The sequence below is a fragment of the Suricata suricatta genome, chromosome 2, assembly GCF_006229205.1.
Source record: "Suricata suricatta isolate VVHF042 chromosome 2, meerkat_22Aug2017_6uvM2_HiC, whole genome shotgun sequence".
NCBI lineage: Eukaryota > Metazoa > Chordata > Mammalia > Carnivora > Herpestidae > Suricata > Suricata suricatta.
The window spans coordinates 134,764,397-134,777,009 of record NC_043701.1 but is presented as its reverse complement, the minus strand read 5'-3'; the positions used below and the strand labels follow the sequence as shown (position 1 = coordinate 134,777,009).

The following is a 12,613-nucleotide window of genomic DNA, read 5'->3' as shown; positions in this document are numbered from 1 at the left end:
CCATTTGCCACATGTTCTGGTTTTCCTGTTAGCCCCCAAATTCTGATCCATCCCCCTAATCTTTTCCCCAGCAGAACAAAAAGAAAAACAACTCTGAAAATGATTTTTATATCGAAATTTCAAACATGAAAGTAGACAGAATGAACCCATGTGTACTCATCACCCAGCTCCAATAATTACCAATTCATGGTCCTTCTTTACCAATAGCTTTTCCCTATTCCTTCCCCTACTCCTCTTACATAGCAAGATTATTTTTAAAAATTTTTTATTTAATGTTTTATATTTATTTTTGATACAGAGAGAGACAGAGCATGAGAGGGGAAGGGGCAGAGAGAGAAGGAGACACAGAACCGGAAGCAGGCTCCAGGCTCTGAGCTAGCTGTCAGCACAGAGCCTGACGCGGGGCTTGAACGCACGAATGTGAGATCATGACCTGAGCCGAAGTCAGAGGCTTAACTGACTGAGCCACCCAGGCGCCCCCATAGCAAGATTATTTTAAAGCAGATCTCCAGTACTATGCCATTTGATCTTTAAGTACTTTTAAGATGTAAATAGAATAGATAAGAACTCTAATTTTAAACACTACTGTTATCACACCTAAAAATAATTAGCAATAATTTTTAATATATGATAGAATTTTTATTTTTTTAAATATTTGTTCATTTTTGAGAGAGAGAGATAGAATGTGAGTTGGGGAGGGGCGGAGAGAGAGGGAGACACAGAATCCAAAGCATGCTTCAGACTCTGAGCTGTCAGCACAGAGCCCGACTTGGGGCTCGAACCCATGAGCAGTGAGATCATGACCCGAGCCAAAGTCAGATGTTTAACTGACTGAGCCACCCAGGCGCTCCAATAAATGATAGAATTTTAAATAAACAAACTCAAAGATAGTTGTTTCTATCTTTACAAGGGTAGTAGGGAGAGGGCAATGCCTTTTGTGTGTGGATTCTGATCTTTATATAATGATGGTGCATACCTACACAGCAGGCCTATAAAGCTCTTTAACTAATAGGTACCTGCCATCTTGTCGGCGGTTATGTTTCTAATTTTTTTTTTAGTGTTTATTTGCTTTTGAAAGAGAAAGAGACAGAGCATGAGCAGGGTAGGGGCAGAGAGAAAAGGAGACACAGAATCCGAAGCAGGCTCCAGGCTCTGAGCTGTCAGCCTAGAGCCCAGCGCGGGGCTCAAACTCAAAAATTGTGAAATCATAACCTGAGCTGACCAAATCACTCAGGCTCCCCTTGTTTTTAATTAGAAAAAGAAAGAACTTCCTCTGTGTCTCTGCCAGAGCTCTAACCATTTTTCTACACTGCTTTAAAACCTTTCAGTCCTTAAATAAAGAAATAAAATAAAACCTTTCATTCTTTTTGTGTATAAAACTAAGCTCATTCTCATTGACTCTGCTGACCTTTAAAGCTCTTCCCAAAATGATATAATGGTGCTTTTTTAGGCTTGTTCTTTGCTAGTGCCATTCTCCAAATAGCCACCCTAAATATAACATAACTGGAGTTTCTTTTGCATTAGGATTGAAGACAATGATGGTGAATTCTTGTTAATAGAAGCTGCTGACTTTCTTCCTAAATGGCTGGATCCTGATAACAGTGCCAATAGGGTAAGTGTACCCAAGTTTGGAAATTTTACAGAGATGAAATCATGTTACTACGTACCTAGCGTCTGTCAGTGCCCATGCCCGGAATGAAAATTAAAATGTATCATTTTCCAGGTATTTTTCCACCAGGGAGAGTTGTGCATTATTCCTGCATCAAGGAAACCTGGAGCAATATCCTGGTTACCCCCCACACCCCCAACAATCCCACAAGCATTGAATATAATTTCAACACACCCAGAAAAAATTTTGGCTTCAGAATCTATACAAGCTGCTGTGAATAGGCGCATTCGAGGGTAAGAAAAGTATTTTCAGTGCTAGTCAAAGAACCTTTTGATTTAATGCAGTTCAAGTCTTTCACTGAATGTAGAATATCTTTTACCTAGATTAATGCTCATTTTCATTCTGTCTTCATCCTTCATAAACGTGACTAAATAGGTTTTAAAATGAAGGAACAGACCTATCTTTTAATTCCCATTCATAGATGTTATATTCCCTTCCCAATATTTTTACATTTATTTACTTAAATATTGTAGCTAAGTTTTATCTATATCCACAGATAAAAATTTTGAGACCTTGGTGCACCTGGGTGGTTAAGCATCCAACTCTCGAATTCAGCTCAGGTCTTGATCACGGGGTCATGAGTTTAAGCCCCATGTTGGGCTCCGCACTAGACGTGGAGCTTAAAGTTTTTTGAGACCTTTAGGAATGAAAACCTAAGGGAGCACAGTGTGCTTTATGGGGCTCTGTATAGGATTCTTTGGCCTGTGTGGAACACTTTAGGCTCTATTGAGAAAAGACAGTTTTTACCTAATACTTCACATTTGAGTACCTAGTTAATGTTCACTACCATTCAAGTGTTAACAATTTAAAATTTCTTTTAACTTTGTTTCATTATACTTTGTACCATTGTTTTAGAAGAATAAACTCTGATTTTATCCTTGTTCCAAAAAACAGTAGAGTTTTCATTTTGTTATTATTGAACTACTTTCATCCCTTTATTTTCCATTTCTTCCTACCTTTTGTCTTTCTCTGTCTTCTCTTTTGCAGTTTTAGGGTATATAGTAGCTATATCTTCACTTTTCTTGTCATTCAACATATCTTGATGAACCAAGACAGGAGGAGGGGAAGTAAATGGTATAGGAATTCTAGATATTTACATATCATAAAGCAAAAATAATTATGTTGCCTGTCACAGATATCCAGAAAAAATTCAAGCCTCCCTCCACCGAGCACACTGCTTCCTCCCAGCGGGGATTGTGGCGGTGTTAAAGCAGCGCCCCAGGTTGGTGGCTGCAGGAGTCCAGGCCTTTTACCTGCGGGACCCCGTTGACCTGCGAGCCTGTCGTATTTTCAAGACTTTCTCGCCTGAAACACGGATCATGACATCGGTAAGGCAGCTCTCGTGGTCATTCGGTTTCTCACTAGCAAGAGAGTCGAACACCATTTTAATTGTGCACTAGAAAAAACTGGAAATATTCTGCTTCCTCAGCGCAAGTTAATACGCTTTTTTTCCTTTTTTCTTTTCTCCCATTCCAGTAGAGGAAGATTTGAAGAGACTTCACTCCCTAGTTTATATCTAAATGTTTCCTAGATATTTTCTGGCCATCTTTTTCCTATTTTATTTGCTCCTTAGGAATAAAATATTTCATTTCTTTCAAAGAATTAGGATTATTCTTTGTCTTCTACACACCCAAACTGCCATATAATGTAATTGATAAGAATTCAATTAGTGATAACTAAAAAGTAGATCCTGCAGTCAGTCTTATGGTATGCGAGTTATTGTATCTCAATAAAGCTGTTACTAAAAAATGTAGGCAGTAAATAGGTTGAATCTTCTTTGTATTTCATATGAATATGAAGCTCATAAATGGAATTATTAACTGTGAAATGATTATTTGAATTTTTACTTTCAGGAATACTCATGTATTTTGTGTCCCAATGTCCAGGTCACTTTCACTAAATGTCTGTATGCACAGTTGGTGCAACAGAGGTTTGTGCCAGACCGGCGGAGTGGATACAAGATGCCTCCTCCATCCCATCCCCAATACAGAGCCCATGAATTGGGCATGAAGTTGGTAATGAAATTACATATATAAAATTTTATGTTCTTCCTTTAGGTAAAACGGCTCTTAATAGAATAATGGCACAGCATAGAAAGACTAGAAATGTACCTTATTTACATGAGAATGTGGCATCTCAAACAAGAAGGAGAAATGGGTTATTTAGGAAATGAAAATAGAAAAACTGGAAAGCTGTCAAAAAAATTAAAGTTCATTCTCTCACACCTATATGAAAATAAATTCCAGGTGGATAAAGTATTTAAATGAGAACATTAAAACTATAAAATCTGAAACCTCAGAAGAATTTTGGCAATTTGAGTAGGAAAGGCCTTTTTAAACAGGATTTGAAACCAGAAACTATATTAAAAAAAAAAGACTGGTAAGTTTTATTATTAAAAATTAAGCATTTCTGTGTTGTAAAGAAAAAACCCTATAACTAACATCAAAGATAATAAACCTGAAGAAAAGCATTATATTTGCCATTTTAAAAAGCTAATTTCTATAATATATAGAGAGTTCCTACAAGTCAGTATGAAAAGAAATACTAATTAATAAAAATGTTCACAAACCATGAACAGACAGTTCACAGAGAAGGAAATACAGATGATTTTTAATTTAAACATAAGAAAAATGTTGGCCCTTGCTCATAATAAAAGAACTACAACTTAAAACTACAAAATAGTGCTTTTTTTACCATTTGGCAAATATCAGAAAATTTGATAACGTATACTAGATTGGTATATGTTTTTGAGATACTTTCAAACATTGATGGAAATATAAATTGATTCAATCTCTTAGAAAGTTTATCAGTATCCATCAGTATATAAAATACACAACTCTTCTCAGCATTTTCGCTTCTAAATATTTATACTCCATATATTTTATATGTGTACATAGATATGTGAGGGTACTCATGACAGCATTATTTCTGGTAGCAAAAGATTGGAAATTACCAAATGTCTATTAGCAGGGGAATAGTTAGATGAATTACAGCCTGCCTGTGAAGTGATTTGGATAAAGTTGTGTGATCATACGAAATTATCTCGAAGGCATATGAGTTAGTGAAAAAGCAAGGTTTAGAACAATGTGTATGTTACCATTTAGTGATGGAATAGGATATGCAGACACAGATATACACACTTCTGCTTGGGTATGTACATTACTTCTGAAAGGATATGCAAGAACTTAGTAACAGTAGTTTCCTCTAGAGTGATCAGGAAAGCTCCTTGTCTAACTTACTTTGCCATGTGCGTTCATGATATTTTGTAATCAAAGGACTCTTAAAATGAAGTGATTCCTTCCCTTTACTATATCTGAGACCATGCTGAATTCATTTATAATTTCTGTTAGATGAGAAGCCTTTTATAAGCCTTTTTTAAGCAAACAACAAATTTAAATTTCTGGTTTTGTGATCAGCAAGAAAAATTTCTTTGAAGAGAACAAGAATCTTTGTTTTGTGTTATTTGCTTTCTCTGTATAATTTTTAGTAATCTATTTATACAGATTGAAAAATTGGAGGGGCGCCTGGGTGGCTTACTTGGTTAAGAATCTGTCTGACTCTTGATTTTGGCTCCAGTCATGACCTCACAGTTCATGAGTTCAAGCTCCACTGCTTGGGATTCCCTCTCTCTCCGTCTCTGTCCTCCCCGCTCATTCTTTCTCTCTCTCAAAAAAAAATTAACTTAAAAAAATGAAAAATTGGAAATAGTCATTTTTTCATAAAATCCAAAGTGTTATAAATGTACATATGCTGATATGTCCAATCACCTAATTCTGAAGTGTGGCTAAATGGAAAGAAAGTAACTTAATAAAAACTCTGTCTATTCCATCTAGGCTCATGGATTTGAAATCTTATGCTCCAAATGTAGCCCGCATTTTTCTGACTCCAAGAAATCCTTCATGACTACCTCACCACTCTGGGCGGGCTTTCTTGAAAGTCTGAAGAAGAATGATTACTTTAAGGTAGGACTTGCAGTGTATTTGTAAAACTGTACAATCCAAGGAAAATCAAGCCAGTGAATTAGAGACCTATGGTCCATATTTAATGTATAACATTATTACAGAAGCTAGAATTAAAAGGGACTATTCTAGTACGGTGTTAATGAGGGAGTGACTATGAACTGTTTCCAATATTTTAGAAAAGTTAATAACATTTATATAAAATGATGAACATTATCATTTGTATCAGAAGAACAACTGCAAATCATAAGGCAAACATGAAGACACCAATGGAGTAAAAAAATTACCAAAAGGCAACTAATAAATTTCTTGTAAAGATGTACTTGGGGCACCTGGGTGGCTCAGTCGGTTGAGCGTCTGGCTTCAGCTCAGGTCATGATCTCATGATTCGTGGGTTTGAGCCTAGCATCGGGCTCTGTGCTGACAGCTCAGAGCCTGGAGCCTGTCTTCGGATTCCGTGTCTCCCCTTCTCTGACCCTCCGCTGCTCGCACTATCTGTATCTCAAAAATAAATAAAACATTAAAAAAAAAAGATGTACTTATCAACACAGTAATAAAGCCTTTTTCACATAGGTGAAAAATGCATATCTGAATGATGTTTGGTGCTATTGGACGTGCAGTCAAATTAATACCCAGTTACAATACTGGTAACATTGCCTTTTGATAGAACTTTAATTGGAATGTAATTTGGTAGTGTGTTCCAGGAGCTATAGAAAGGTTAAAACTAAGAACCTTTACTTTGAATAATCTGTTAAGAAAACATCCAAGAAGTAGAAAAGTCCATTAAGAATATGATGATATATGAACAGACATTTCTCCAAAGATATACAGATGGCCAACAGATAAATGAAAAGATGCTCAACTTCACTAATCCTCTGAGATGGTGAGGCTAAATCAGAATGGCTAAAATCTAAAACACGAGAAACAATAGGTGTTGCTATGAAGGTGGAGAAAAAGAACCTCACGCACTATTAGTAGGAATACAAACTGGTGCAGCCATTGTGGAAAATAGTATGGAGGTTCCTCAAAAAATTATAAATAGAATTGTCATATGATCCTATAATTTTACCAGTAGTATTTACCCCCCAAAAAATGAAAACACAAATTCAAAGAGCTACATATACTCCTATATGTTTATTGCAGCATTATTTATAGCCAAGGGAAATAACCCAAGTGTCCATCAACAGATGAATAGATAAAGAAGGTATGGTATGTGTACACACACACACACACACACACACACAATGGAACATGACTCAGCCATAAAAAGAATGAAATCTTGCCAATTGTAAGAAAACAGATAGTTCTAGAGGGTATAATACCAAGTGAAATAAGTCAGTCAGAGAAAGACAAATACCATATGATTTCATTCATATGTGGAATTCAACAAACAAACCAAATGAACAGAGAAAGAACAAACAAAAAACCAGACTCTTAGCTTTTAGAGAACAAACTGATGGTTTATCAGGAGGTGGGAGGATGGGTAAAATAGGTGAAGAGGATTAAGAGTATGCTTACTGTGATGAGCACTGAGTAATGTATGGAATTATTGTACTATATACCTGAAACTAATATAATACTGTATGTTATTTATACTGGAATTAAACATTTTCAAAAATTATATAAAGACTGTAGCAATATGGAAAAGCACTTATGATATCATAGTATATTTTTGAAAGAATGTAAAATATTAAGTACAAATGCAAAAATACACATGCATGTAAAAAGCAGAAATGGCCGTTAAAATGGGATGATGCTATTTTGGGGTCCTATTTTGTTTTATATATTAATTACAAGTCAATTATTTCTTAATAACCAATTAAGTATAGAAAATGGTAGCAAATCTTTCAAATTGGAAAGAGGTCCTTAATGGTGAAAAGGATTAGGAACTACTACATATAATCTAGTCCCCTTATTTGGAGAAACTGGAGCCTAAACAGGTACACAAAGGACAAAACAGGGACTGGGACCCAGGCCCCGTGATGCCCGAACAACGTGTCGCACACTGCCTCCCTGAAAATTGCTGGTGAGCGGGTAATTTCAGTGACACCATGTAAATAATGTTATGATTTGTTTTTCAGGGACTAATAGAAGGTTCTGCTCAGTACCAGACAAGGCTAGAAATGGCAAAGAACTACTTCCAGCTCTCAGTGAACCGGCCAGAAAGGTGAGTTTATCACTACCTAACCAAGCAGAGTGGTAACCTGCCAGAAGTTAAGGAGCTACTCACTCTTGAGATAGTGGCAGAAATTGGAATTGCTATATTTAAAGAGTTAACAGCAAGGATCATGACTGCTGAAGGGGCTGACCTGGGGGAGAGACCTTGTTGGTACAGAAGATATGGGATCTGGCACTCATCATCATCATCACCACCTGATGGCTAACATTTATTGGTACTTACAAATTTGTTTGATCTCTCTTACAATCCTGTGAAATAAGTATGATTATTATCATTCCCTGTTAACAGCAGAGAAGCTGAGGCCAAGAGAGATTCAGTGGTTTGCCAAAGGTCACACAGCTAATTAGAGACAAATCTAGGATTTGAGCTCAGGCAGTCTGATATCGAGCATGTGCTTAATTCCTATAGGAGCTGAGCTCTTGGCTGTGTTTAGCTACTTTTAGGAGAGGCCAAAACATAGGATAAAGTAAGTATTCAGCTTTCAAAGCAAATCTCATTCTGACCTGCCGTACATTTCCTGGGGTAAGTAAGAAATGAACATAAGGTTAGAAGGAAATGGCACCCCTTTAAAATTTAATAAAGTCAAGTTCTCATAATGGTGGAGTAACACATCCAGCTAACCCCCTGCCAAGTGTAATTATGAACTCCGGATGGAATATAAGAAACAGTTATTTGAAGACACAGTAGTTAAAACAAAAGCAGGCCAAAATTGAAGGAAATAATACCCTCGAAAGAAGACAATCACAATAGATGAGGTTGCATTATCTGAGTTGTCCGCTGAGGTCACTTCCTAGTCAGTGCAGCACCAAGGAAAATAGAGCTCAAGCAGAAAGCTTTGGTCTTATCGAGCTCAGGAATCGAAGGTCAGATTTTGACTTTGGAAAAAATTCAATTTATGTTTATAAAATTGAATTTGAGATATTTAAAGTTATTAAATAACATGAAAGAAATAGCTTTGTATATATTATGGTTAAAAGGTCCCAAGTTGTGTGTGAGTATTTTCCATTTTGTTGGCCTTTTTTTCCTCAAGGAAACGTAATTGGTTTTGACCTCCAGTCACTTTGCTTAGATCTCAAATATCACTTATTTGTGTAATGGAATGTTCTTTGAGGACTGGTGAAGCAAAGTTGATGCTGAGAGAACTCTAGCCTCAGTGTCTGTGGGATAATAATGACTTTTCAGCAGTCCTGACTCTTTTAGAAGAGTCTGCATGCGTCTTTGTCCATCTCCCATCAGTTTTACGGCAGTAATTGGTGGTAAAAAGAGGATGTCTTCTTAGGGTATTATTTCAGAAAACTTGAGGAAGAGAGTCAGGAGAGGAAGAGATGGCCCTCCTGGTTAGGGGAGTCTGCCCCAGATGATTCCCATCACCTCAAGGAGCCACTCTGTCTGGGGACACGTTCGTTACCTTACAGGCTTGGGTTACAGAGATGTTAAGAAGTTAGACTCAGGTGTAGGAGAGTCTGACTCCTCACACCAAATAAGATAGATTGGTGGTTGGGTAGTTATTTTTAAATAATGAAAGTTTGTTAGGGCATCTGGGGGGCTCGGTCAGTTCAGCATCTGACTCTTGATTTTGGCTCAGGTCATGATCTCAAGTTTTGTGAGTGTGAGCCCCGTGTTGAGCTCTGCACTGACAGTGCAGATTCTCTGTCTCTCTGTCTCTGCCCCTCCCCTACTTGCACACACATACTGTCTCTTTCTCTCTAAAAAAAAATAAACATTAAATAGATAATGAAGTTTGTTGTTACAGAAGTAATGTATAGCAAATACATTATAGCAAAAACAGAAAGATGTAATAAGGAAAAAATATATATCAGAGAGTCAACTACTATTATCATTTTGATCTACTGCTTTCCAGGATTTTCTCCCCATATCCATATAGTTGATTTTTTTAAATTGTACTGTATAAAAATTTTGTATCCTGCCCATAATTTTACTCATTGTGATCTTATACTTTCCAATGACATTAAACAATCTTTATAAGTGTAATTTTATTTTATTTTATTTTTCTTAAAGTTTAAATATTTATTTTGAGGGAGAGAACACGAGTAGGGGATAAGCAGAGAGAGAGGGAGAGAGATAATCCCAAGCAGGCTCCCTGCTGTCAGTGCAGAGTCTGACACAGGACTCAAACCCACAAACCATGAGATTATGACCTGAGCCGAAGTTGGATGCTTAACAGATTGAGCCACCCAGGCTCCTCTCTAAGGTGACAGCTCTAATTTTAAAGAGCTGCACAACATTTCAGCAAACGGATATACCGTAACTTACTCCACACGCTTTTACTATTGGAGAAAGAAGTATAAGTAGCTTTAATGTCCAGTCTAGTAAATAGTGCTGCAGAAGAGACTTTAAGACCAAATTCACATTTCCCTCCACACCTGTTCCTGAATTCCCACTATTTTTTTTAACACCTAGATTAATGTCATAGACTGTTTCCCACTTTCTTTTTTAATAGACTACCATCCTCCTTATCACCTAGACCTCCTTTTTTTAAGCTTATTTATTTTGAGCACGAGAGCACATGTGCGTTAGCAGGGGAGGGGCAGAGAGAGCGGGAGACAGAGAATCCCAAGAAGGCCTTATGTCAGCACAGAGCCTGACATGGGGCTCCATCCCATGAAACATGAGATGATGACCTGAGCCGAAATCAGGAGTCAGAAGCTTAACCCACTGAGCCTCCCAGGCTGCCCCCTAAATCCTTTCTATCATTATCTTGTGTCTTGCATTTTTCTCTTTTGCTGCCTACCTACTCTAATAGGAATATTTCTTAACACTTATTTTTTGAACTATGGCAATACCTAAACTTGTTTCCCAACCTCTAGTGACTCTTTTCTTCCAGTGCAATGGTTAGAGCCAGGAGAATCTGCTTGAAATACATCTTTAGTCATGCTACCCCCTCTCCTAAAAATTATTAGAGATTGTAATAGTGGAAAATTGAGTAATGTAAGTGTTCATCAATAGTAGATAAGTGGATTGCACCATATTTGTATGATAGACTATTATCCATTAGTTAACCAGAGATTAGCTAAATATATGTAAATCAGATCCAGGGTTTCTCAACCTTGGCACTGTTGACATTTTGGACAAAATAATTCTTTGTCATGGGAGACTGTTGTGTGCATTATAGGATGTTTAGCAGCATCTCTGGCTTCTATCCAGTAAATGCCAATAGCAGTCCACTCTGCCCCCAGTTGCAATAACCAAAAATATCATCAGACATTGTAAATGTCCTCTGGGGGCAAAATTGTCCCCAGTTAAGAACCACTGATCTAAATAAACAGATCTTGAAAACATGATGTTGAGTGAAAAAAGCAAATTGTAAATTTGTATAGTATGGATGCTATTACATATAAAAATTTTTAATACATACAATACTATATATTATATATAGGTATGTATATATTCATTCAACCAATATTTATTGAGTATTCCCAGGCACTAGGGATACAAGAAGCAAACCCAAAGTCTCCCTGCCCTTATGGAGCTTATGTGCTAATGTAGGAGAAAGACAATAAACCACTATATGATGTTAGATGGAGATAAGTACTTTAAAGAAAAAAACTGTGTGAGGAGAGAGAGGTATAGGCTGCTCTTCTAGATAGGCTGGTCAAGGAGGCCTTTCCAAGGAGGTTTAGTTTGAGAAGAGACATACATGAAGTAAGGGAATGAGGCATACAGATTTTTGGGAGAATAAAATTCCAGGGAAAGAGAACAAAGAGCAGTTACAACATAGATACATACACGTGCATGAGCACGTACAGACACACACGCACACACACACACACTCGGTGGACCAGAAGAATATTTGTGAGAGCAGTCACTTCTGGGTAGCAACAAAATGGATTTGAACTGATAGTATTGGTCATCAAAGGAAAACTTTTAGCTTTGTCTATAATTTTTTAAGTACGTGCATATGTTACTTGCTTAATTTTTTATGTTAAGGGTCAACATGTAATCATACCTTTAGATTAGAAGTATAACAATATTATAATTCTAGGTGGCAGGAATATGGACATTTGTTATATCACCTTTTCTTTTGGTCATATCATCTTTTGGACTTGTCTGTACTATTTAAATCTCTTAAGAACTAAAAATAAAAAAGAAGCCATCAGTGCCACCCACTGCTTATTTCATTGAGTCCAAACTGAGCCATTTCAGGCTCACTGTGCTCTCCTCCCAGACCATCTGTTGAGCCTCCTCTGCCACGCATAAACCAGACTGAGCACCGTTTGCCTTGTGAACATGTTCCTCATGTCTCTGCCTCTATACAAGTGTTCATTTCCCCTCTTGCCTGAAGTTTCTCTATCCGATCTTCCTTGTCAAAGTCTTACCCATTCTTTAAGGCCTAACTCAACTACTACCATTATCTCTTTAAAAAAAAAAAAAAAAAAAAAAGAGAGAGATAATGGGTTTTTTTAAACTTTTCTGTAATTAATGTAATTATCTTCTGTGACTCTATATAGCATTTGGTATTCCTATATGATTTTATATTTTGTAACTTGTTATGATTCTTTGTGTATTTCTTTTCTCTTTCCTAGTAATATTTACATAATATGGAGTAGGGACAATTTCCTGTCATTCACATGATTTAGCAAGGTATGCAGACCTTTATTTAAATTAATGCAAGTCCATTCTATAATTTGATTTGCTCCATTCTAAATAGGTCAGGGGCACGTGGGTGGCTTAGTTGATTAAGCCTCTGATTTAGGTCACGATCTCGCAGTTTGTAAGTTCGAGCCCCACATCAGGCTCTGTGCTGACAGCTCAGAGCCCGGAGCCTGCTTCAGATTCTGTGTCTCC

General features: G+C 37.0%; 1 protein-coding gene across 2 annotated transcripts in view; it reads left to right on the top strand.

Moving 5' to 3' along the window:
- Positions 1-12,613, top strand: part of ECD (ecdysoneless cell cycle regulator) — a 28,651-nt gene that overhangs the window by 4,878 nt on the left and 11,160 nt on the right. For both annotated transcript variants that reach the window (XM_029931907.1, XM_029931908.1), the window contains exons 4-9: positions 1,525-1,612; positions 1,724-1,902; positions 2,805-2,997; positions 3,556-3,684; positions 5,503-5,631; positions 7,710-7,795. In XM_029931907.1, coding sequence (XP_029787767.1) covers positions 1,525-1,612; positions 1,724-1,902; positions 2,805-2,997; positions 3,556-3,684; positions 5,503-5,631; positions 7,710-7,795 — 804 coding nt within the window. The remainder of the gene's footprint in view (positions 1-1,524; positions 1,613-1,723; positions 1,903-2,804; positions 2,998-3,555; positions 3,685-5,502; positions 5,632-7,709; positions 7,796-12,613) is intronic.